Source organism: Haemorhous mexicanus, chromosome 22 (assembly GCF_027477595.1).
Source record: "Haemorhous mexicanus isolate bHaeMex1 chromosome 22, bHaeMex1.pri, whole genome shotgun sequence".
NCBI lineage: Eukaryota > Metazoa > Chordata > Aves > Passeriformes > Fringillidae > Haemorhous > Haemorhous mexicanus.
This window is the reverse complement of record NC_082362.1, coordinates 8,691,328-8,717,318: the sequence shown is the minus strand read 5'-3', so window position 1 is coordinate 8,717,318 and position 25,991 is coordinate 8,691,328. Positions and strand designations below refer to the sequence as shown.

Sequence of the window (25,991 nt, the reverse complement as noted above, 5' to 3'; positions counted from 1 at the left end):
GCAGAGAATCTCAGATGGTTAAAAAAAAAACCCAAACCCAAACCCTCAGTCTCCCAAATCTCATCATCCTCCATGGCAGTGCAAATTGCTGGGGTGCCTGGCTGGGGATCACCTCATTTTGAAAGCAATTCAAGGGTTCAGGATCACCAATCTGTAAGACAGCTCTGAAGGCAGGCAGGCTTTGTTAGAGATAGAGGAATTGGGTGAAACCCAGGTTCATCGACTCCCTGCCTTCAATATCACCTTCAGCAGCCTTTCCTGGGCTCCTGAAGGACAGAATCTCCTCCAAAAACAGAAGTGTGATTGCAGCTGGGGTAGATAAACACTGGGACTGGAGATTTGAGATGAGGTGTGAAGCCGTGGAGCCTGTGGAGGTTTTTTATCTTTTATTTTATCCTTTCAGGCTTTGGCATCTTCTGTTTGCTGCTGGTGGGCCTTGGGGCCTGCTTCCACTTCTGTTTTCACCCTTGCTGGGAAATCAGTGCATTCAGACCTTTCCTTAGTGCCTTAACTCCAAAAAAAGAAAATTAACTTTGTGTTTAGTTTATTTCCTGTCTGTCTATCTGATGTTTGTGGCACTTGCCACGAGGGATGTGCCAGCTCTGGTGGCAGGAGGGGATGTGTTTTCTGTCAAACCTTCCATCAGCCAATAAAACAGATGAACTGCTCGGTATTTATCAGTGTTTATTAACACAGTTGGCTCCCAAACATTCCTGCTGGATTTATGCCAGGTTTACAGCATCTCCCTGAACTTCCCAGCAGGACCAGGCAGGGCTTGGTCTGGCAGGGCATGGTGACAGACCCTGTTCCACCTGACTCTGGGCCAAACAGCCACCTGGGATGTTGTGCACTGAGGAAAAATTACTGTTCATTTTTTATTTGGTGTTTTTGAAAGGCTCCCAGGGGAGGGGCTGGGAGGGAGGGGGTTCCTCAGGAGAGGGACATAGTGAAAATCTGCAGTTTCTCCCATGATGGGATGGTTCCTCACCTGCAAGAAGACACTGACCTGTCTTTTTTATGTTGTTAGGGACCTCTCCAACCTCTGAGAGCCCCCCATCAGCTCCAGCCCAAGCCCTCTGTGCTGCTGTGGGTGGCACAGGCAGATCCTGGAGCTGGCACTGGCGCAGGCAGGACGTGGCAGCTGTCACACGGGGTGGGACGGTGTCACCTTGTTCCTCAGCCCCTCTGCAGCCACCTGGGGACTGGGGGCAGCTGGAGAGGTTTTCCCCATCCCCCTGGGGTGGTAACCACAGCACAGCATTCCCAGCAGGCAACTCTGGAACTGGGCAGGGAAGGAAGGGGCAGGTTATTTGTGGCTGCAGAAATCCGGCGTCACCCGGAGACTCGGCAGCTTGGACGCTGGTTATATTTTGGGAAAGAACTCTGTCTATTCCCAGCCCAACTCTTTGTGCTTTATGGACAATAAAAGTTTCATTCTGTTTGCTTTGTGCCTTCAACAAGCAGCTTGTGATCCAACATTAAGTTGCCTGACCCCATAAAACCATGGAAGCAGAAAATGAGCTCTTGTTCGGGCTCGCAGGCTGCTCCCTCCCTTTCCATCTTATTCCCCAAATCCTTGCTGCTTACACAGCAGCCCTGAGCCTGTGACCACACTTCCAGATAGGATGAATGCTCCCTCCAGGATTTTTGAGCCTGCCCAGCTGTTCTCCAGCGTGGTTTGTTGGTTGCTGTGTTTGTTTGGAGCTTTCTCTCACCTGTTTGTTCATGAAGACGTAGATGATGGGGTTGTAAACCGTGGCCGTCTTGGAGAAGTAGGAGGGCAAGGATGCCAGGGCTGGCTGGATGACAATGTCCTTGTTGGTGGCCACCACCAGTGCAAAGGTGGTGTAGGGCAGCCAGCAGGTGAGGAAGGCCACCACCATGGCCACCACCATGCGCGTCACCTCCCGCTCCGCCTGCTGCGTCGTGTCCGACTCCTGCTGCTGCGCCGCCACCTGCGGGGGTTTGGGAGAGAGGGAGAGGCCCGTCAGCAGCTCGGAACAGCATCCCATCCCTCGTGGGATAGGTGGTGTGAGAAACAGCTGCTGGCTTTGAAAATTCCAAAAGGTTTATTAAACCTTGACAGAAATACAACAAAAGGATGACGTAAGGAAAAATTCACAGCGCTGGGAACTGCCCTCGTGGATACCACGTGGCTGGTTCATCTTCAAGATGGATGTTCCATCTTTTATACCCCTGGGGTTGCATCAGCCAGCCCTGGCCCCTCCCAAGGTCTGTCAGCCAGCTCTTCTTTGCCATTTATCAGTGCAGACTGCTTTCCTGTAACTGGATTGCAGGTCAGGTGTTGCCATGCTCACCCCCTGAGCACCCCCAAGCTTTTCCATTCCCCACTGCCCCAGGTAAGGGACACCTGTGCAGCTTCTTCTTACCTGGCCTAGACAGCCCAGGCTGTCTGCTGGCAACAATACAGGGGGGAAAGGGAACCATGGGGAGAACAGAGGACATCTAAACTACAATAACATAACTATACATCACTAAAGCTTTTCTTAATATTCACACAATAGTTATATTTTAATTGTCAGAGCCAATCATCTCATTATCCATCTGTAACAGATGAGTAATGCAATGATTGACTCTCACAATTAACAGACAAATATCATGGATATAGGTTAAGAAAGGTTGTATAGATTTATAGTTGTTTTACCCTCTTGTGTGGTTATCAGGGGTTATTTGGGAGGGCTGGCTTGTCACTGTGGTGACATCTGACCTCCAATCAGGAGAGATCTCCACCACTGGACAGCAAAGAAGAGGTTGATGGACAGAACTTTGGGATGGGTTAAAGAGTTAAAAAGGGAAAGCCTCCATTGTGAGGGGGCTGAGCACATGGAGGGGAAAATCTTTTGCTCCCGGCACCGTAACCTTTTTACTTTATTCAGACTTCTGTTGTATTTTTGATAAGGTTTAATAAACCTTCCTAAACTATGAAAAGTGAGTAGCTATTTCTCACAACTGGGAGCCCTGATGGCAGTGCCAGGAGGAGCCAGCTCCTCAGGCTGTCCCCAACACCTGCCCTGTGACTCTCCATCCCCATGGAGACTTTTTGGGAGCGGGCTCACCTGAGCTGGGCTCACTTACCGCCCGCAGGGTCAGCAGCAGGTTGGTGTAGGAGAAGAGGATCAGGCTGAGGGGCACCACAAAGCAGGTGACAAACAAGGCCAGGATGTAGCTGCTGTTGTTGCTGCCACCCGTGTACCAGTTGGGCCCGCAGGAGGTTCTCAGGCCTGGAATAAAGGTTGGGAATGAGCCTAAAGCAGTTAGGGCTTGGATAAGGGCTCAAGGATGGGCTCCAAAACAGCCGTGCCACCTCGTGTGTCCATCCCCAGGGGCCTGGAGATCAGCCACTGAGGGGTTTGGCTGGCCAGATGCCTTCTGTGATTTATTGTGGAGTTGTGCCAGGCTCCTACAAGAGCAGGTCTGGGCTGGGTGTGTGCTGGGTGATGCTCCAGCAGCCAGAGCAGCTCCAATAAGAATGGCTCCAGAGTGTTCTGTGGTGGGGAACTTCCAAAGAACAGCCTCCAGGAGAGGATTATTGGCTGAGCAAGCAGGAGATATTTACAGGAGAGATTAACCCTTTAGACCCCAGCCCAGACACTCTCCAGCTACCCCAGGCTTGAAAACAAGAGGCAAGAAGACAACACAGTGGAGTAGGATGCACATCTCCCCTACCTTCAGGCACGTAGCTGCTCCAGCCCAGGAGTGGTGGGGTTGTCCAGAGCAGGGACCAGCCCCAGGTGAAGGCACAGCCACTGGCAGCGTGCTGGTGCTGGAACCGAAAGTCCCCCAGGGGTCTGCAGACCACCAGGTACCTCTCCAAGGCCAGGATGGCCAGGGACCACAGCCCCACGATGCCTGGGGGGACAGCAGGTGTTGTGTCACAGGGACAGCTTCTGCTGCCTGTGCTGGGACGTGGCAGATGATGGTTTAGGTCAAGGAAATATCATTTGAACAAGAAGTCGGATGTTTTTTCCTTACATCAGGGACAGCTGTGATATTTGGCTGTTAGAAACTGTGATTTTGGCACTGCTTCTCTCACAGCAGGGACAGCTGGGATGTTTGGCCCTTGGAGATGAAGTTGGCAATGGGTGGCTGTGATGCCTCGTGGTTACAACAGCAGAGTGTCCTCAAGGAGAGGTTTTGTGCAATTTCCAGTCCCTGGTGTGCTGGCACAGCAGCCAGCACCCATGAAATACATCCCAAACAAGGATTCCCCATGTCCCCAAGCGGCATTTCCCACTCTGCCAAGACCAAGCCTGGACGTGTGGTGACCTGGCACAGCCAACCACCTCCCCAGCCCTTCCCTGTGTTAACCAAGAGCTGAAGGACACGACTTGAAATTTCACAACGTGAAAAGAAATCGCTGACTTTAGGTGCTGAACCATCTCCCAAAGCCCCTCTGCTGAACCCAAAAGCACCCCCCAAAGCCCAGGGGCAGGTCTGGAGCGCTCTCCTTACCCGTCAGGGACACCATGAAGCCCTCCAGCTGGCAGAGGCGCTCCCCGAAGACGAAGAAGCCGCGGATGTTGTTGGAGAGGCTGACGGAGCTGCCGCAGAGCGTCACCAGCAGGTTGGCCACGGCCAGGTTCACCAGGATGTAGTTGAGGGGCGAGCGCAGCCTCTTGTGCCTGATGGACACCACGATGACCAGGCCGTTGAGCACCGAGGCCGAGGCCACCACCAGCCCCATGAGCACGGCCACCCCCAGGTACATGGCCCGGGGGGCCTGGTGGGGCCACTGGGGACCATCAAAGGGCCCCGGGGTGCTGCTGCTGCTGTTTGGGGGCTCCTCCATGGAGCAGCAGCACCTGGGGCAGGTGAGCTCCCCCAAAAGCAGAGCCTCTTTATAGAGCTGGAGGGGCTGACGTGCCCCAGAGCAGCTTGGCTTTCAAATACCTTAAGCTTTATTTTAATCTGAAGGGTTTGTCCTCCCTCCTGCTTTTTTATAATCAGCTCTTTATTCCCGAGGGGATAAAGAGTGACTTAAACAGAAATCTGATGGCTGAAGAGAGCATCATTTAATTGAGTAAATATTTTTTGCCTTGTGTTTTCCAGCTTGATTTTCCTGGCCTTGGCACCTGGGTCTGGACATCATTCCCTGTGCCCTGGGTTTACTGGGCTTCAAGGCTACTAAATATTAAACATAAATAAATAAAAATATACATAGAGTATATATGCTTAGTTGGGCCATTTATATGTATTTTTTTCTCTCTCCATATATATATATATATATATATATATATATATATATATATATATATAAAAAACTATATTTTTATATATAACTATATTTTATATATAACTATAACTATATATATAACTATATTTATAAATATAACTATATTTATAAATATATATTTATAGTTATATATATATAATGATATTTATAGCTAATCTGTATATATCCCCATATATATTTTTATAAATACTTATAAGTGCATATATAATATTTATAATACATTTATAGCATTTTATAGTATTTATATAGTACATTTATAGTATTTATGCAATTTTGGGCCAAGAAGCCCCCAGTGCTCTGGTTTAAAACCATTTCTTCCCAAATCTTTGCCATCCCCCAAATTCAAAAGCTGCACCACCGGCATCAACCTTTCTTTTTTTTTTTTTTTTTAATATATTTTTATTTTTTAACCTTTTTATTTTCGGTTCTCATTATAAATATTAACAAATCTGACCAAAAGTACACAGATAGGTAATACTGAAATACAAAAGTCTCTCAGGATGCAGGTAAGGACAGTTTCTGCAGCCTTGACATGGTAGCAAAACATTGGTATCAAACATTTCACGAGGCCTGGCATGACAACCACCAACTCTGCATGCAGCTGGGACGAGGGACGGAGAGTCCACTTGGAAAAGACTGGGGTACAAAGTGAGGGAACCCACACACACGTGTCCTGCTCCACCTCAGGCATCAACCAGTTTCACAGGCTGGGAAAAAAAGGATGGACTGGAAGGAACTTTGCCAGAAAAAGGAGGCACAGCCAACCTGGTGCTGCTGGAGCTTCCCTGGAAGCTCAGACCCCAACCAGGTTTTAAGGTGCTGGACCAGAAAGGATTTAGTGGGAACATCCGACTTGACAGGCTGCCAGTATTCAAATAAAATCCATGCACATCTGCAGGATGCATTACAAATATTGAGTTATTTAAAAAACCCCTATGAATGAATGTTGGTTTTTTTCCTTTACCTCCCCCCTCCCACAATATCAAAGAAGGTGTAACAAGGTGTAACAGGATCATCACCTGGAAAAGTAAACGTAGGTTTCCAGAGATTCCATTGCTTCCCAAGAGAAAAAAAAAAAAGAAAAAGAAGTTGGCAATACCTGCACAGGGTTTGGAAGCTGAGGGTAACTGAGACTCGTGGGAAAAGAGCAGCTCTTCCTAAGAAATCATTGTTCAAAGGCTTCCAAACATTTTGGGAATGGTGCAGCATTTCCTAGAAAGCTTTAGCTTATCCCACTGGATGCCTGGTGGGATGATGATGATGAAGATCCAGCCAAGATGGATCACAGAGGATGATATCTGGGATTATTATAATATTAATGTATTATTACTGTGCCATATTAATATTACTGTGCCATACACAGAAATTTGTTTGGTTTGGACACTGTTGGAGGCAGAAAATGAATCAACCTCACGGCCATGCCGAGCTACAAACATAATTCCAGTTCAGCTCCGAGGCTCAGCATCTTCATTATTTAATGCAAGAATTGGAAAGGGATGGAAAAGGGAAAAAATGATAGAAAAATTCAGCCTGAAAGCTGGCTTGGCTGGAAAAACAGCCGTGCTGCTGCATGGCATGGTTTCATTAGGAGAGAAGCTGCTTCCTGGGAAGCAGGAACAGCCAGGCTGTTCCAGGGAGATTTTTATTTTGCCTCCCAAAGGTGAAGCTGCCTGACCCCAGGAGGAACAGCTGGGTCTGCACAGCTCTGCTGCCTGCACGAGAGTTACTGGAGAGGACGAGCACGACATTCCCGGAAGGAAAGCAAACACTCTGTCCGGGTTCACCAGGGACACAATCATTCCAACAGAGGAGCTTGAAATGCAGAAAAGACTGTTTAGGCCCAAACCACAGAGACTGACAAACCACCAGAGATATGGCACAAGCTGCCTCCAGGAGACAGTTCTGGGTTTTGTGTGTTTTTTGGGGACGCCTTTTGCCGATGCCGGACACACGGACGCGGACGGACGCATTCATTTTTGCCACTGACTTGCAAGGCAGCGAGAAGGTAACTGAGTAGAGGCAGGACTTGGGAGAGGAGCCAGACTGCAGTGCATGCAGGGGTGCACACCTGCGTGAGTGTGAGTGTGAGTGTGAGTGTGCGTGTGCACGCTCCAGAGCGGGGCTGTGAGTGCGGCAGGGCGCCAAGAGGCGTTCTGGAAAAGCCAGAGCAAACCACCTGTGCCTTCTTCCCTGCAAAGGGCTTCCCTGCAGCCAGGCCCTGCTGGGGGGTGTCCTGCTGTCCTGGCTGTCCCGGGATCCCCCCGATTCCAAAGCTGGGAGGAGCCCGAGGTTGTGGAGCTGCGGCCCCGCGGGGCTCAGTCGCTGAGGACGGCGCCCGGCAGCTCGTTGGTCAGCGTGTGCCAGCGCTCGATTTTCTTGTCCTTGTTCTTCAGGCAGTCGAACCAGTGCTTGAGCCGCTCCCCTTTGGCATTGATTCCTAACACGACTCCGCCTTGGAGGGAGACAAAGAGAGGGAGAGGTGTGGGGGGAGCATCAGCTCTGCGGGGGATGCTGAGAGATGTCGAGGGGGATGCTGGAGGGAGCCAGGTTTCGTTAGGATTCATCAGCATCCTCACGGCATCCGACCTGATGTGAAACCCAGCCCAAATTCCCCACCTCCTGTGGTGTGGGACCTGTCCCAGGCAGTGCCCCAGCCCCAGGCAGTGCCCCTGTCCCTCGTGCCAAGGGCTCACTGCAATCACAGGAGCTGTCGGAGGTACCGGGCACTTGTTAGTGATAAATCACAGTGACCAGAGACAAAATCACAAACAGCCCAGACATCCAACAGAGATAAATGAAACCTCCCTGTTAAACATGTTTTGCACTCAGAGGAAAACATCTGAAAACAGAAGGGGAGAGGCAGATGCATTTTCTCCCTGCTTGGATGCTCCGTGAGAGGCTCAGGTGCAGGAGAGGGATAAAAGCAGAACAGAAACCCAGCCTGAATGAATGTGGGCACGGAGAGCAAACCAGGGGGGTGGAGGAGTGCAGGGGAAATAAGAGGCACAGACAGCAAAGATAAATAAATAAGAGGCCAAGGAGACCTTCTGCAGTGTGCTCCTCACCTATGAAATCGTTGGATTTCCCGATGTCATAGTCCCACACAGTGACTTCCAGGGTCTTCTTTGCCAGGTCACCGTGCTTTATCTCATAGAAAAACTCCTGTGGAGGAGCAGAGGCAGAGCCAGGATGAGCCAGGGGCTGGGGCTGCCCACCCTGCCCATGGGGAACCCAACCCCCAGTCCCTCACACTGTGACCAAGGTGGTGGCTATTTGTCTTTTAAGTCTGAGAATGAGAAGAGCCCCCTTGGTGAGAACCACACCCAGCCCAAACCCACCTCATTGAACTCGGGGTTCAGCGTTTTCTTCTTCACTGCTGTCTTGTGCTTGGATTTCTTGTCCTCATCTGGTTTCAAGTAACTGCAATGAGACCAAAGAGGGTCCCAGTGAGGAGGGCAGGAGAACACGGGTGGGGACATCTGTGGCTGCAGCTCCTGAGCAGAGCCAGGGTGAGCCCCCTGAACCTCCAGATCCTCCTCCCCTGCTCCCCCCTGCCAAAATGCTGGGAGGAGCAGCGTTTCCCCTCCTTAGAACCAAGCCAGCTGCTGGCTGCCATCAGAGAGCACCGATTATCCCATCTCCAGTCCCTAGGGGACACTGGCACTGCACACATGCTCTCCAAAGCCAGCACTCCCGGCCCAGGACCTGTCCACACTCGGGAGTGTGACTGGGCTGCTCATGCAGAGCCTCTCCAGGAGACAGGGACCACATGCAGGGTGGAAAAGGGAGCAGGAGCAGCTTTGAGCTGTTCCCTGCAGATATTCTGCAGCACAGCACCAGAGCTGGACAGCAAACAAGATTAAAGTGTCATCAGGCAGAGAGGGGACCTGAAATGTGGGCCAGGCCAAAGCCAATTCATCATGGTTTTGTGCTGGTGCTGTGCCTTTAAACATCAGTTCTGCTTCCTTGCCACACGTTCCAGATCTTGCTCATAATTTAAAAATTAGGGCTTGTACTGAGGAGCATCAGTTTCCTATCTGCTCTGATCCCAGCCCTGCAGATGCAATCTCCTGTGGATGGCACAGGGGACACCCAAAACTGGCTGGGTGCAATGGCAGTTGTGTTGCTCAGGGACTGAACCTCCCATGGGCACCTAAAAAAGCAAGAGGGGATTTTTATACAAACACCTCCACCCCTAAAAAGCAATTAAATAAGAAGGTGAAAGTGGGCTGCTGATGAACTCCATTCCTGGGTGTCCCAGGTGAGGTTTCTCCCAGCAGTTTAAGCCTTAGCAAATACCATCCCTAAAAGTGCCCAAATTTGAGTCAGCACAGCGGGGACAAGGAGGTGGGACGGGCACAGGGTCACCCCTTCTTTGCAGAGAGGGAATTTGAAAAACGCCATCCCCAAAAAACCAGGAGCTGTTTTTTTTTGGGCAAGGCAGTGCCAGACCAGCAGGGACAGTCCCTGAGCACCAAGTGCTGTGCCCACCTCACCTGGAAGCTCTGCCAAACAATCACCAGGGAATCACGCTCAGGGGGGCAGAGGCAAGCTGCTGCCTGACGGCCTCATTTGCATCTCCTAATGAGAGCAATTAATTCCCGCTGCGGGGAGGGGCGGGAGGGGACAGCAGGGCCATGGTGACACTCACATTTGGACGGGTGACACTCACATTTTGACGTAGGGGTCGGAGTAGCCGTTGGCATCCATGGCAGCCAGGTGGGCACAGCGCAGGATGCCCACCTGCAGCCCCTGCTTCTGCGAGCTGTACTTGAGGGAGATGAGGATCCTGCCACGCTCCTCCAGCGACTTGTCCTCTGTTTTATCTATCTGGGGAGGGAATGCACCCAGTCTGGGGGGGCTGCACCGGGGTACAGCCACAGCCAGACACCTCCCCAGCCAAGGGATGCTCTTCCCCACGTCGCTGATTAGGTCTGAGGGACCAAACAGCTGCCACAGGGAGAAGCTGCTGTACCCGTGATTCCGAGGTGGGCTGAGGCTCTGAAGCCCCCTCACTCACCGGCAGCTGCTTCTCCAGGCAGATGTTGAAGTTTTTGGTCTGGTTGGGTTTCAGTTTCTTCAGCGGGATGCGCGTCTCGCCGATGAACTCGTTGTGGCGGAACTTGTCCTCGTCACACACCGAGATCCTGCAACAGCCCGGGCTGAGCAGGGACACTGGGGACAGGGCAGGGGCTGCCCCCTGCAGCTGAGGTCACTCTTCCCCAGGCCACGGACAGGGCAGCTCCTCTGCAGGCAGCTGGAAAACAGCTGGAATGCAGCTGGAATGGGATGGGCACAGCCCGGCCAGGGCAGCTCAGGGTGTGAGTCTGTGCCTAAATGCACATCCCAGCCCAGGCACTGCTGGAAAAGCAAGCAGGAGCCTCAGCCATCCTAATGGCTCTTCCATTAAAACATCAGAGTCATCAGTGACTAAAGCAAAATTATTCAGAGCTGCTGGAGCTGCATTTTGCCCAGCCATGGAGGCTCTTCCTCATCCCTGCCTTGGGCTGTGTGGCTGGGAGAAGCCTGCTTCCCACACAGCTCAGGCACTGCTGGGAGTGTGGCAGCTCCCAGGGTGACCCTGCCTGGGACACAGAGCACCTCCTGTCCCACCAGACAGACAAGGCCAGGAGTGATTTCCACACCTGGGGCAGGTGAAGCTCTCCCAGCCCTGCTGGGATCCTGGGGTGCATCCCAGTGAGGTGGTGCTGAGCCCAGGCTGTTTTCCATGATCAGCTACCACTGCCTTTCCCTGAGCTGGCAGCTAATGAGTCATTCCTCTGCTGCTTCTGACAGAGGAGCGAAGTCAGTGCTTGCAGGGAGCCTCTGCTTGCAGCTCCCAAAATCCCAGAGGGCCAGAAGGGTTGTCCTGAGGGAGCAGCAGGGCTGCTAATGGGGAAAGCCATCCCCATCCAAAGGGAGCATCCTGCATCCCCACTGGAGCCTTGCAGGGACTGGCTGGGCTCCCTGCCCATGAAGGAAAAGCATTTCTTATCCCTTTCTCCTTAAAAAAACCCAACACCCAGTCCCTTTGGTGTCCATCTCCCCATGGGTGGCATTGTGCCCCCAGAGACCAGAGGGGAAGGGGGGAAAGTAATTAAAAATAAATAATGCCCTGTGATTCCACCTGAGGGTAAATAATTGCACACCACACCTCTGGCCTGCTCAGCATCTGGATGGTTTGTCCATGGATGGGTTATCCATGGATGATTTATCTACAGATGGTTTATCTGTGGATGCTTCAGTGCCTTATCCAAGGATGGTTTGACCACCCTCATGCTCACAAAGGAGCAACAAGGAAGCAAGGAAGCCATGGGGATGTCTCAGTGCCACAGCACAAGGATCATCAGGGCTGGGGAGCAGCACAGAAAAGGGGTTTGGGAAAAAAATGACATGAGCAGGAAAACAGGGAATGCTGCTCTCCTGAAAGCTGTGCTGGATGCAGCGTTACTATAGATACCCACAGCAAAAACCACCCCACCACAAGGCTGAAATCCTCAAAGAGAATCTCAAATGCAGGCACAATATTCCCCACTTCCTCTCCTCTTTCTTGTGAAGAACAAAACCAGCAAAGGAGCAGCAGCAGGAGTGTGGAGCCCTGTCCCTCTGGGCAGAGCTGGGGGGACAGGAGGGGACAGGAGGGGACACACAGGGAGCTGGCAGCCCAGGATCTGTGCCTACACCCAGCAATGAGGAGTGGTGCCTGCTCCTGGGCACTCAGGGAGACAGGGGTTGGGATGGTTTACCTCTTAAAAAGGTGACAATTCTCCTGACAATGTCCAGGGAAGCACAGCAAGATCCCAAACACAAATCCTGCTTGCTGTGAAAGCTCTGGAGCCTCAGGATGCGCAAAAGCCCAGGAAGGAAACATAGAAACCTCCAGTGGTGGTGGCAGGGAGAGCATCTCCAGTGTCACGCTGGGAGACACCCTGTTTCAGTGCCCTCAGGACATGGGAAGGCCCTTGAGAAGTGGTTTTTAGCCTCAGCCCCCAGTCCCAGCTCCTCTTCCCAGCTGCTCTTCATCCCCACTGGAATGGGATTTCCAGCACTGGCCCGTCAGTGAAGGCAGTGAGCTGTGAGTGAGATGAGCAGGAAGATCCAGCCCCATCCCTCCCTCTGGAAAAGGGCATAATGCAATCCCACCAGCTTGGATTTTATTAGGAGAAATCCATGTGATGGAATTTTTATGACTTGAGTTAGAAAATCAGCCCCATGACAAACAGCACGAGGTGCCTCTGGCAGCCTTGTTCCTCTTCCATCCCCAGCCTGGAACTGGAGCTTCACCCCTTCCTCATCTCTCCTTATTAATCCCAATCCTCCAGCCTGGTGTTTCATTTGATATCCTCACTGTGGGGTCCTGATCTTTACATTAATGGCTGTGAAAAGCACCTTGGAAGGAAACTAAGCAGCAAATGAACAATCACTGCTCATTAAACTTCTCCTCCCTCCTACTCAGCCCGGGCTCCTGGGCTCCAGCCCTGACTCACTGAGCAGCTCCAGCAGCTGACTCATGGCTCCTGCTCCCTCACACGAGCTCCTCGGCCTCTCTCCCAGTGTGGAAAGGGGAAATGGGGGTCAGCAAGGACCCTTTTCCACAAAAACACACAGAGCAGAGCCTGGGAGCATCCCCTGTGCCTAAGATCCTACCAGGGAGGCTCTCGGTGAGGAGCAGGTGATGCTGGCTTGGTTCAAGGACAGGCAACGCCAGGCAAGGGGACAAAATAACACCTTGGGAAAGGCCAGTTCTCCAGAAAACAAAAGGAGGATTCCATGGTGGGCTCCACCACAAAATGCCTCCGAGTCTGAGCACAGATCCACGGCAGAAATGAGCTGTAATTACAAGTGCACCTGCAATTCCAAGCAAACCTCATTCATCCAGACTAAAGCAATCTGGGACCCCAAACCTTGAAGTGGCTGCACTCTGCTTATTAGTCCTGATCAAATACTATTTTCTGAATAATACATTTAATGAGTCATGATGTTTGTCAAACACATGATTAAACAAAGAATTCCTGGCATTCGTGGGCTAGCTGAGTGCCCCATGAATAATGCATCACCTCGCCAATATATCTGGATATGAATAATTGTATCCAGTATCTGGCCAGCTCGGGCATTTATTATGAATGCAATTTATTTATTGTATTTTACATCTATTATTTAACTGGAGGAGATTGAATTCTGCCTGTTCCAGCTTCCCCTGCAGCATTTCTCTGCCTCCCCCTGACATTGTACCCTGTGGTGGGAATGGGGGCTCCAGGGTGGGATTTCCCCCCTGGTGCTGGCCCCAATCTGTCCCCAATCCCATCCATCTGTGCCCTCCAGTGTGTTTTGCATGGCTCTGAACCTGCCTTTTCCCAGGCTGGTGGGTGGTTTCATCCCTGCTAAGCCTTGGGCTACACTCAGGGATATTTAATTCAATGAATGGATGAGACCTTTCGAGATCCTCCCACCTGCTGCTCTCCATGAAATCCCAAATATCTGCTGCTTTTTGAGGGGGTTGGCTCATTAACAAAATCCTGCTTGCCAGAGCAATTAGCTGGGCTGCCTTCACCTCTCCTTCACCTCGGGGAGGTGAACCCTGCTGGCTCCAGGGCTCTGGGACAGCAAAGTCACTGCACCAGTTGGGACAAGGACATGCAGGGATGAGGGAGAACCTGTCTGGCCATGATATGGGGTTGGGGGCTTGGGCAGGAGGGGGTCCAACACCCAACTCTCTGGGATGTCCTGGTCCCCTCCAAAAAGTCTGCAGGCCCTGGCAGGGTGCCCCATGCCAGCAGCACCCCAGCAATCCATGCTGGACACGTCCCACCAGGTGAGCAGGGAAGATTTCTGGGTGCTTTTCCAGCTTCCCTGAGGCATCTCCAGGCTGCAGGGAGGCAGCTTTGATCTCTGCCTTTATTTTCACATTAAAGAGACTTTGGAATTGCATTCCCTGCCCAGCTCAGCACCAGGGAGGCTCCCAGGGAATGGGCACTGCCCAGACCCAGGGGAGCATCACTGATGCTCTTTCAAGCAGCACCAGCTGCCTGGCAGGAGCCTCTCCTGATTAACACAGGGAAAACCAGAGTCCTGCTGGCTTTGAAGTTGGCTTTTCCTCGTGGAAAAGGAGATATTTTGAGGAGAAGCTGGATGGGTGAAGCAGAGCACCCAGTACATGGAGATGTTTCCTGTGGGAAGCAGCACTGGGGGAGTGAAGGGCCAGCTCAGAGCAGAGAAACAGCTTCAGCCACACCAAAACACTGACAGATGGCCAGTTTAGATGGGATATTGGGAAGAAATCCTGCCCTGGGAAGGTGGGCAGGCCCTGGCACAGGGTGCCCAGAGAAGCTGTGGCTGCCCCTGGATCCCTGTAAGTGTCCAAGGCCAGGCTGGACAGAGTTTGGGTCAACCTGGGATAGTGGGAGGTGTCCCTGCCTCCTTTAAAGTCCATCCAGCCACATTCTCCTGCAGACTGAGGGGTCCCAGGTGGGGTACAGGGGTCCATGCCCAGTTTTGAGCTTTGGGGAGGGCACAAGGAGCTCCACAGCACCCAGGCTGGCCGGCAGGAATGGGACAGGGCAGAGCAGGATTTCTGTGGGGAAATGGCAAATCCAGCCCCGCACATATTTTGGTGCATCCCCCATCCCACAGCTCCCTGCTGCCTCCAGGATAAGCAGCTCTTCCCGAGGGAGAAGCAGCTCCCAGAGCCCTGAAAGAATGGGGGGTCGAGCCCTGCTGCTCCCTGTCGCCTTCCAGCAAACAACTCAGCCAACATCTCCTTACAAACCCATTTTCCACGCTTGAGGAGGCTGCAAACTTCAAAGCCTGCAGTGAAAAAATACCCACCAATAATAACAACAAACTGGAGGCTTCCCAGCCCCACCAGCCTGCAGCACTTCCAGCATGACTAATGTTTTCCAAGTGGAATAATAATCCACGGTGCTGAATTCCCCAGCACCCTGCAGACAACAGGTGGGCTCTGCCCTGCTTCAGCCCTGAGCAGCACCTTTCACCTGGCAGCTTTGAGCTCCTGGCAAGAGGAAAACCACCAACCCCCAGGGCACCTGCAGATGAGGAGGGTGGGACTGCAGCCAGGGAGCTGGCAAAGCCCTGAGTCCTTGGAGAAGGATGTGAAATCCTTTCTTTGCCAGTGGATCTTACAGCAAATCCTGTAGCACGGCCCCAGATCAGGGTGGTGATGGAGCAGCCGAGGCTGCCCACAATTCCTGCCCTCATCCAGGTGGGGCAGAGGCCAAAACAGGAGAAATCTTTGCATTCACAGGTGTCTGCTCCCTGCAGAGCATCATTCCACCCTCACACAACCTCTCCCAGCCCTTGGGAGATGCTGAATGCACAGAGTGAGCCAACAAAACAAAAGAATAAAATAAAGACTTACATTCTTTGTTCAGTTGGACAATAATTCAGGTGCCTTCAGCTTTCTAACACAAAGCTCAGCTCTGAAAGGGGCCCAGAATTCCCCGAGGAGATTTTCTCAGCAAGACACAACCACAAAGCCTCAGCATGGGAGAGCTGGGCACGGAGAGGTTAAACCCAAACCACAGCACCTGTGCAGGCAGGAGCCAGCCTGAGAGTCCTGAAGTTCAGCAGAACAGGCTCCTCACTGCTTCCCCCAGCCCAGGCTGCCTGTAAACCAGCTGTCAGTGCCTCTGGGGGCGATGGATGCGTGCAGGGCACACACCCCAACCCTGGGCTGGGCTGGGGAGAACTCTGCCCTGCTCTGCACCCTCCAGTGGGGCTGAGCATGGGGCAAATTGTCCCTGGGGTGGGGAGGGACAGCTGGCACAGTGCTGGGGGGGAAGGGAGCATTTCAATCAGTGCCCTGGGTGGGGCCCTACCGCAGCGTCTTGCGGATCATGTCCTCGTCGGTGATGCCGTAGTAGGTGAGGGTCTCGTTCCACGTGGGGTTCAGCGTGTTCCGCAGAGTTTTGGTTCTCAGCTTGTTTGCCTGGCAAAGCAGAGGAGGTGGGGTCAGTGGGATTGGTCACCTGGGCGGGAGAGGTGGCCCAGTGGCACTGTTGTGTTTGCTGGAAAATCCCTTTGCCGGGATTTCTTCTTCTGGGGAGCTGGGAAGCCGCAGAGAAAATTGAAAACAATAATTATCTGATTGTTTTATCTGATTGTTTATCTGATTGTTCTATCTGATTGTTCCTCTTGTGTTTTGCTGCTTTGGAATGTGGTTTGGAGATTGTTCATCCAACATGTGAATTGTTTTTACTTAATGACCAATCCCTGTCCGAGCTGTGTCAGGACTCTGAGGAGTCAGTCACAAGTTTTTAATTAGTATCTTGTTAAGCCTTCTGTAAGGGCCCTTTCTCTGTTCTTTAAAATAGAATAGAATAGAATAGAATAGAATAGAATAGAATAGAATAGAATAGAATAGAATAGAATAGAATAGAATAGAATAGGTCAATTTGCCTTCTAAGAACATGGAGTCAGAGTCTCAATTCCTCCTTCATCCTGGGGACCCAGCAAATGCCACAGCCCAGTTTGGAGATGGAGGGGCAATGGGTGCTGTCACTGCTCTGTCCCAGTGCTGGAACCCTCAGTGGGGTGGCCCAAATCCACCCCTCATCCAGCAAAAACCTGAGGGGCAAAAACACAGCAACTCACTCATTTCCAAACCATCCCAATCCTGGAGACAGCCAGCAAAATGGGAACCTTGGCAGAGCACAGACCAGGATTTCATTTAAGCAGTAAGAGAGAGCAAGGGAGGGGGAAAATCCTTTCTGGATTAAATAAAAATGCTGATTTGCTGTTCTGGCTGTTTGTTTGCACTCCTGCTCCCAGCACAGCTCTTGATCCTGCCTGACTCCAAACAACTTCCTTGACAGGTGTTTTGTCAGCACCAGGAGCTCCCTCCAGCAGCTCTGCTGAGCAGGAGGATGGAGACAGCAGGGCTTGTGTCCCCTGCCTGGATGGGACATCCTGGCACACAGCCACTCCCCAGCTCAGGGGACATGGATCTCCTCCCTCCCTGAGCTCTCCTCACTTCTGGGAAGAGCAGAAAAAAGAGGCTGAGGCTGCAGATTGGGCTTCTCCACCAGGCTCCCAGCCTGGCACCGCCTGGCAGAGCAGCAATTTTCCCTCTAATTAGGTGTCAGACAACTCAATCCCTGCCTCAGCTGCTGCTGGGCATAGGAAACTCTCAGCACATCAATACCTCCAAGTTGTCTTGTGGATCTTTGTGGGGAGCTGCTGCATTCCCCCACCTTGGGTTCACGAGCCCTGAGTGACCACGACAGCAGGGAAGGTGCCCCAATGGCACCCACAGCTTGCTCAGAGCTGCAGGTCCCAGATCCTGATCCCTGGGGCTCCAGGGATTGGGAAGGAAAGTGGGTTTAGCCAAGGGGGTGGCATGAACATCACCCAGCTGCTAAAGCTGCCCTGGGAAGGGACACGAGTGAGATCAGAGGAGCTGAGCTCCGGGAGTGCCTTTTTCTCCTTTTTCTCCCATTTGGAATGACTCAGGAGTCAGCAACCAGCTCTGCATGGGGAATGAACCCAGCCCTGCTTCCCACAGGTGCCTGAGAGCCCAAATCTGGGACAGAAACACCGGAGGGACTCAGGGACTGTCCTGCTGCAGGAACAACCAGCCCAGGACAAATCCAAATCCCCCAGAGCTGCTCCCCTCTCCCAGGGCAGCGCTGTTTGGAACAAAGCACAGAGGTGGGGCAAGGAAAGGGTCCCCCCATGGCTTGTGGATCTGCAGCTCCTGCGCTCCCTCCCCTCCTGCATCCAGCAGTTCCAGCAGAAATGCTCATCAATGGATTTGCAAAACATGGAAATGACTGATAATGCTGCTGATGAAAGCGCTCGCGGCTCCGTTTGCAGCGGAAACTCAGAACGTGGTTAAAAACTCCCTCTGCCACCCTGAACACTGGGAATTAATCCAACTGAACTGTAACAAGTAAATACACCTCCTCCCCACCCCCCACTCCCCCCCAAAAAAGGTCTTTCCTTTCGTGTGGAATAAGAGTGCAATTAATATTCCTAACACACACATCGAGCATTTAAATTCCGCATCCCCGTCACTTACACCGAGCTCTCACCACACATCAATATCTTTAATTACTCTTCTCTCCAGCAAGTGCTGAACCTAAGGAGATGGAAATATTTCCCTTATGATTTATACTCTGTTTTATTATGATCTGAGGGGTTTTAAATGCAAAAGAATAAGGGCAGGAAAAAAAGGGAATTAAAAGGGTCCGATTTGTTTATGGCTGAGGTTGTTTCACTCGATGCTTCCCGGGGGCTCCTGGAATGCAGCATTCCCATGTTGGGCTCCCAAGGTAAGGAATCAGGGCTGGCACCTGGCTGCCAGCCAGTGGTTTCCCATCAAGGCATTTTCCATCCCTGTAAGGATGGATTCAAGCCCAGGTTTTACCTCCTGCTCTCTCTGAGCAACTTCCACTCAAGACACTCAAGGTCTGGGTGCAGCAGCCCACAGCACCTGGGTCAGGAGCTTCTCCCAGGCCTGGTTTCCAATGAGAAGCTGCAGCCCCAGGAAAGGAAGGAGAAGTGAAAAGGTTTCTCACCTTACTGGCTCCGGGGAGCAAGTGCAGCTTGACATAAGGATCAGCCAAACCATTGTGGTCCATTGGCTTCAGGCCCTGCAGAGGGAACAGCAAAGAGCAGGAATCAGGAGGGCAGTGGGGTGCTGGGCAGGCAGGGTGGCCTCACTGAGCCCCTCCTGGGCTCCATGGAGCAGCTGTGGTTTCCCCAGGATTGGGGAAGGAGGGGAGGGTGGGTTCTGCAGGATCCAGGCTCAGCATTCCAATCTGTGCATTCCAGGAGGGGCTGTGGGAGGCTCCTCACCTGCACATGGCACCACCAGCCCTCCCTCCCTCCCTGCCAGCAGCCAGCTCTGCCACCCTCATCACCATTCACTTGGGGCTGAAAGAGAATCACTGCAGTGATTTCCCAGCTTTGAAATTACAGGGTTCTGTCATTGAATAATTGCTTCTGAGCAAACACACACCTCTGCTGTTGTGGTGCCACTTGCAGAGGGTGTGATAGCACCTACCTACTCCCAGTCAGTGAGGAGGAACAGCTCCAGGCCAGTGGGAGGCTGGTGCCAGCCAGATGCTGTGGTGTTCACAGAGTAATTTTGGGGTTGCAGGAGCACCAAGCCAAGGAATCACTTGCTGTGGCCATTCCTGATGGGTTTTCTACAAGACCCTCACAGCTCTTAAAGGATGATGTGGATCAGGTTTGTTACGTGACGCCCTGCTCTGGGCAGAGGGAGGGCACAAGCTGGGCCTCTGTTCCTCTTCCAAACCCCCTGAAAATGACCCAGGGGGGATGCACAAACCACACCTGCACAGACTGCATGGAAAAACAACTCCACAGGGCAGGGAGGTGAGTCAGGAGGGTGAAAAATTGAGCCTAATTTTCAGCAGTCCTAAGTAGAAATGAGAATGGCTCCATGGTGGAAGTCCTTGGATTATTTCCAGCCTGGCTGTGGGATCCCTGCAGGAATGATTGCTGGGCTGGCTGAAGGCAGGGCTGTGCCTGGATCAGAGCAGGGCTTTCTGCAGAGGTACCCATCCAATCCTGGCTCCAGGGAGACAAGGCTGGGGGATGCTGGAGAGTCCTCACAGCCTTTTTGTGAGGAGCAGAGTGCCTGGATAATGAGTGAGTGTGTGCAGCTGCCAGGGATCCAGTGGCAGGAAAGCATTTGTATGGACTGCTGGTGGAATGTCTGCGTGCAGAAGGAATGCAGTCATCCAGGATTTGGGCAAATGGAGCAGGGAAATGCTGGGGGAATCATTTCCATGCCTCACAGGTAGGGGATAACTCACCCAGCCTGACCCACAGCACCACAGGACCCTCTCTGAGCTGCAGTTTTGTCCAGGATGCTCCTGACCTTGGGAGTGTCTCTGACTTGGAGCAAGGGCTCTGCCACAGAGACAAACGTGCTGCCCTGGGGCAAGGGAGGCCAAATGGTGCCCAGCAAAGAGGATTTTGCTTCTAGAGCAAAGCCAAAAGGATAAAAATATCAGCAGGGAATGGAGGTGAATTTGCTTTAAGTGCAGCCTCTGGGGTGATGTCTCTGGTCCAGGAGATGATGAGGATGGGGCAGACAGGGCAGGAAGGGGCTGGGCTGTCCCCAGACTCTGGAGGGAATTGCCTGCACAATCCACTTGTGCTCTCCCAGCCTCCCTGGTCAGAGGTGCCCAACCTGCCCGGGCTGCACAGCAAATGAAACCAGAACCGAGCAGGCAGATTCCCAGGAAAATGGATGGAGAATGACAGGCAGCTCTGTAATTCACCCATCAATTCAGCTCAATTAAATTACCTTCTGAGGAGGCTATTAAAGGCTTTTTTAATAGATGTGCTATGGAAGATGGAGTGACAGGAGCCTGGAAAATGGCTCCTAATGTCACGTCTACCCCCCTCCCGTGTCACTGGATCCGTGTTTGGCACAAACAGCTGAATTTAACAGGGCTCTGCTTTGCAAGGATCCCTCCCACAGGGAGGACCCCCTTTGCTTCCCCTGGGTGGAGGGACCACCAGCCTGCAGCTTCTCCAAGAGGGATGAAAGGCAGAGAGGGACAAGGCACAGAGTCTCCCCCAGATCCAGCTGGGGCAAATCCCTGGCTCCAACCCTTCCTGCTGCTGCACTGATTTGTGGAGCTGAGGTTAAGTTTCATCTTTTCTCTTCCTCTACCCAACCCCAAAATCTCTGCTGCAATCCCACAGAGGCCTCCAGCTCCCTGCCTGCCAGGCTCTGCCAGCTGCTCCCCGTGCCAGTGACATTTAGCTAATCAATAGGATTTAATTACAGCTTGGGCTAATAGGGACTGCCGATTAATGCCACGCCAGAGGCGTCCAGAAATCACAGGAGATGGATTCATTCCATCCTTCACCCCACAACCAGCTGCCTGCCCAAAAACCAGCCTGGATAATTCCCAGGCTGAGCCATCCCCTTCTGGAAAAGGGGGCAAACTGCATTTCCACCCTGGCAGCCCAGAGGAGCCCAACAGCTGGAGGAATTTCCCTGCAGTGATAAATATTGATGAGTCAATCCATAAGTAATGCTCAGTGCAGACCTCCAGCACTCCCCTTGGGTGGAATGGAGGGAGCAGCCAAATGCTCAGTGGGGTGGAAGTTCCTGGGTGTTTTCTGGCCAGAGGTGCAGGGAGAGCAGCCCAAGGATGCTCCAAAGAGCAGAGGCTGCCTGCCATGGCCTGCCTGGGGCCAGGAGCTCCTTCACCATTGCCCTACAGCCCCCTGAGGCTCGTCCCAGGCAAAATCCAAAATCAGGAGAGCACTGGAGCTATAGGGTAGCACAGCCTGCTGTGTCTGTGCTGCTGCATGCCCCTATAAATCCCCTATGGCAGCTTGGGCTCTGTAGGACTGAGCACAAAGTGAGATCCTCAGCCAAGCCATGGCATGGCAGGGCACAAAACCAGGAGCCTGCACATTCACCAAATCCTTTTCCATCCTATTTTCCAGGAGAGGGTGATGCCCAGCACACCCCAGCCCTGTCCCACGCGGGACAGCAGAGATCCACACAATCCCAGGGCTCGTGCAGGGCAGCAGGGGAGAGGGAGAGCCCTCCTGCCAGCCTGGCTGCTCCTGCAGTCCAGGAATGAGCTTCCACAATGCCCTGATTTATTCTCCTATTGATCCGAGCCGAGCTACAACGTGTCTGAGCTCAGCCGTGCCTGAAGTGTGACAGGCGGGGCTGCTGCCAGCACCAGAGCCACCAGTGCGAGGTGGCTGCTGCCAGCCTGGCTGCTCCTGCCTCTTCCTGGCTGGTCCTCCTTGTTCCTAGCTGCTTTTGCCTGTTCCTGCCTTATCCTGCCTCTTTCTGACTGCTCCTGCCTGTTCCTGGCTTCTTCTGCCTGTTCCTGGCTCTTCCTGCCTGTTCCTTCTTGTTCCTGTCTGCTTTTGCCTGTTGCTGCCTTTTTCCTGACTGCTCCTGCCTCTTCCTGGCTGCTTCTGCCTTATCCTGCCTTTTCCTGGCTGCTTCTGCCTGTTCCTCCTTGTTCCTGTCTGCTTTTGCCTGCTCCTGCTTCTCCTGCTACCACCTGTCTGGTGACACCCAGAGTGTCCCAAATCCTGCTGTGAACTTACACCCCTCAGAAAACCCCTCCCAAATGTTCCCAGGCACAGCAGCAGAGTGAATTCCCACGTGGAGTGGCTGTCCCATTATCCCTCCAGCAGCTGAGGGAATCCAACAGAGGTTGGATTGAACCTGCTGCTCCCCAGGAGTGATAACGGGACTGGTAAGGAACAGCAGCAGATATAAAAGTGCTGGAGATTAAAAAAAAATAACAATAATGAGAAGTAAAATAAAGGGAGAGAAGGAGGTTGTTTGGGGTTACCAGAGAGAAAGAAAAACGTGTCTCACGTGGCTGAAATAGGTTTGAATGGCTGCTGGCAGCAATCAAAGCCCCAGGAGCTGCTGGAGCTGGGCACATCCCCAGGGCGTTTCCCTGGAGGGTGACACAGCTCCCCAGGAGCTGGGCCAAGGGTAAATCACATCCCAGCACTGCTGGGGCTTCTCCCCCTTCTCCTCCTCTCCAGCTCTACTTGTCCCACCCCCGGAGCCAGCGGGGGCCTGGCCCTTACCTTTCTGTAGTCAAGTTTTGGCAGCTTTCCCCAGGCGAGAGATGAAATGAGAGCGAGCAGATGGCAATGTAAATAAAAGAGAAAAATGGGAGAATGAGAGCAGAATGGAAATGAACAGGACTCCAGAGCTTGAATGTCAGGGTGGCCAGGGGGGCTCTGCCCTCCCCACGGGCAGGGGTGATGCTGGGGTACCCCCACACCCCTGGGTGGGCACAGCAAGGACCAGGGCTCTCCTTTGCCAGCCCTGCCTGTGCTCTCGCTGATGTGAGATTTATCAGTTGCTGCCCAGAGCTCTCCTTCCTCCCTGCCTTCCACCCACTCCAAACCCAATTAGAAATCTCCTCCTTGGCACGGCTCCCGTGTGCGCCGAGGGAAGCCTGACCCGGCGGATTCACAGGAGACAGAGCCTGCCTCAGCCCTGCCTGCCTGGCACCTGGGGGTGCTGCCCTTGCCAGGAGCTGCTCCAGAAGAGCTGGGGCTGATCCTTCCACACCCATCCCCAAAACCCAGCTTTGCTGCTGGTGCTCCAGCCATGGAGAACGCTGGGCTGGGGGCTGCAAACGAGCAATCTGCATCCTGTGGAGGCAAACAGCGTGGTCTGACCCTCTGGGGCTCAGCCTCTTCTCCTGCCTTCTCCAAAACCCCCCATCCCTTCCCAAGATCTGCAGGGATTGAGGTGTTTTCCCCCCAGCCCACGTTTGGAGTGGAGCTCCCGTTTCTCTGATGGCCACTGGTGATGCAGAGGGGAACCCAGCAGCCCCCAGCAGCACCTCGCCGAGGCTGAATCAGGACCTCATCTCCCTGTTCCCGCTCCCAAATGTGCAAAAAGCCCCTAATTGCCTCAATCAGCAGACGGCAAAGGCGCTGAGGCGCAGCACTTTGGGGCCGTGATTAGCAGCATTTAAAAGAGCCATTTATAAACCGACAGCCGGTCACAGTAAATAACAACATCGGGATGGGCTGCTCGAAAAAGCATCACTCATCAGTCCCAGCTCGTCACGGGGGATGAGCAGCCGGTTCCCGACCCTGGGAACGCCCTGAGAGGCAGGGGTGGAGGGGAAGGAGAGGGCAGAGGTGCTGGGAAGGTGATGGAACCCAGAGATGCTTGGCACAGCCAAGGGTGGGGTTCCCTTTGAGAGGAACAGCGGATTTGTCTTTCCAAACAAGCTGTGGGTCTGCTGGTAGATAAAACCAGCACTGGGAGATAAAAGAAATAATGGGAAGGATTCCATTGATTGATGAATGGAAAAAGAGATTTTCCTTTACAAATAAACTTTAGGTTTGCTGGTAAACGAAATTAGACATTGAAAAATGAAAGAAACTATGGGGAAGAAACAATGGGGAAGAAAAACTCCTAAATTCCACAAGAATTAAAAATTAAAAGGGAGGGTTGTACATTAGAGGGAAATCTCTGGTATCAGGTGTTTCGGGAAGTCTGAACCTCTCAGGTACCTCAGCCAATGGGGAAAGAGAGAAGGGAAATGTGGCTGGGAAATTGGGATAAAAAGAGAAGCTGCATCCTCCAAAAAATTTGAGAGATCCCAGCCAAAAAAAGGACTTCTCTGTCTCCTTTTTGGACATAAACCTCTGGTGTTCGTGGGTTAATTTTCTTAAGACCTTGGCACAGCCATGGGTTGGGTTCCCATGGGTGGGATTCCCTTGGCACAGCCATGGGTGGGGTTCCCATGGGTGGGATTCCCTTGGCACAGCCATGGGTGGGGTTCCCATAGGTGGGATTCCCTTGGCACAGCCATGGGTGGGGTTCCCATGGGTGGGATTCCCTTGGCACAGCCATGGGTGGGGTTCCCATGGGTGGGATTCCCTTGGCACAGCCATGGGTGGGGTTCCCATGGTTGGGATTCCCTCGGCACAGCCATGGGTGGGGTTCCCATGGGTGGGATTCCCTTGGCACAGCCATGGGTGGGGTTCCCATGGGTGGGATTCCCTTGGCACAGCCATAGGTTGGTCCCCTTGTCACAGCCAGTCCTTGCTGCCCCCACAGCCCAGCTGAGCCCTACCTTGGCTTTGTTGATGGTGCAGTGCAGAGCGTTGTTCTCCTGATCGTAGAGCAAACTGAAATCCAGCGTCCCCAGCGTGGCTGCAAGGGAGGAGAGATGGGATTAACCTGCTGCACCCTGCAAGCACGGGGCTGTTCTCCCTCTGGGCACAAAAGGAGGGCCTGGAGATGCTAAAGAACAGGCTGCAGGCATTATAAAACACAAAGCATCCTGCTGGGAGCCCTGTTATGAAACGTGGCTTCGTGCTGGGAGTGGCCATTCCCAGGTTGGCTGGCACGGCCCTGGGAGAGGAGTGAGGGATGAGTGGATCACCTGGGTTATCCCCGTCCCTCAGCAGCCTGACTGCAGCCAGCAGCTTCCTGTCCCCCAGGAGATGAAGGATGTCCCCTGGGGAGATTTGGGAATGGCTGGGACACAGCTGAGTGCTGCTGTTGGCACATCCTCCCCTCCAGCGCCGCTGGCATTCCCACAACGTGTGTTTGTATAGTGACACCTTCAAACAAATGAGCCACCAGTGGGATCCCTTCCCAGCTCCAGTCTGGCTGCAAACTGTAAATTAAACCCAGTGAGGATGGAAATACTTTCCTGGTTAAAATGAAAAACACCAACAGCTTTTAATCAGCTCGGTGTTCCTTGATGGCATCCTCAGGATCCAGGAGTGGCAGCGTCTCCTGGGATGGGACACAGGGATGAGGCAGGGGAGCAGAACAAAACCAGAGGAGCCTCAGCAGCAAAAGTCCTTTTGATTTGAGAAATTCTTTCCCTTTGGATGATCTGAGCACCTCTCACTAATCCAAAGCAGGGGAAAAGCCTTAAAAAGACAAGCTTCCCAAAAACATGGCTTAACCTCCTCCAAGGCTCCCAGGCCTGATTTGCACACCAAAGCCTGGACATGGAGCAGCCTCTCCCCTGGCTCAGCTTTACCTGCCACCAGCCTGGAACTTCCAGGGTGGCTCTGGACCCAGCAAACTCCACTTTTCCATGCCCACCTTCCCAAAAGAGTTTTGCCTGAGTGCTGCCCTGCCACCAGGCGCCATCCCACCGCCGTTTCCAAGGTAACTGCACCTTCCTGCCGTGTTCAGAACGTGAAAAAACATCCAAAATAAAAACCACAACAGTTTTGCTTAATATCAAAGCGG

The 25,991-nt window shown here is 52.8% G+C and overlaps 2 protein-coding genes across 3 annotated transcripts in view; both read right to left on the bottom strand.

Annotated features, from left to right (window-relative positions):
- Positions 1 to 756: 756 nt before the first annotated feature.
- LOC132337621 (pinopsin) lies at positions 757 to 4,810 on the bottom strand. Its single transcript, XM_059866388.1, has 5 exons — positions 4,474 to 4,810; positions 3,688 to 3,870; positions 3,097 to 3,242; positions 1,716 to 1,955; positions 757 to 1,282 (listed from the first exon to the last, which is right to left on the bottom strand). The coding sequence occupies exons 1-5, from the start codon at positions 4,808 to 4,810 to the stop codon at positions 1,145 to 1,147; spliced, it is 1,044 nt and encodes a 347-aa protein (XP_059722371.1). The 3' UTR covers positions 757 to 1,144.
- A 2,417-nt stretch (positions 4,811 to 7,227) lies between these two features.
- DOC2B (double C2 domain beta) overlaps positions 7,228 to 25,991 on the bottom strand; it is a 36,889-nt gene continuing 18,125 nt past the window's right edge. Inside the window, exons 3-11 of one of the 2 annotated variants that reach the window (XM_059865716.1) lie at positions 24,853 to 24,932; positions 22,835 to 22,858; positions 18,790 to 18,864; positions 16,090 to 16,199; positions 10,275 to 10,401; positions 9,927 to 10,084; positions 8,593 to 8,674; positions 8,320 to 8,416; positions 7,228 to 7,706 (exon numbers count right to left, since the gene is read on the bottom strand). In XM_059865716.1, coding sequence (XP_059721699.1) covers positions 7,570 to 7,706; positions 8,320 to 8,416; positions 8,593 to 8,674; positions 9,927 to 10,084; positions 10,275 to 10,401; positions 16,090 to 16,199; positions 18,790 to 18,864; positions 22,835 to 22,858; positions 24,853 to 24,932 — 890 coding nt within the window. In that variant the 3' untranslated portion in view covers positions 7,228 to 7,569. The remainder of the gene's footprint in view (positions 7,707 to 8,319; positions 8,417 to 8,592; positions 8,675 to 9,926; positions 10,085 to 10,274; positions 10,402 to 16,089; positions 16,200 to 18,789; positions 18,865 to 22,834; positions 22,859 to 24,852; positions 24,933 to 25,991) is intronic. The other variant, XM_059865717.1, reaches the window with a different exon arrangement.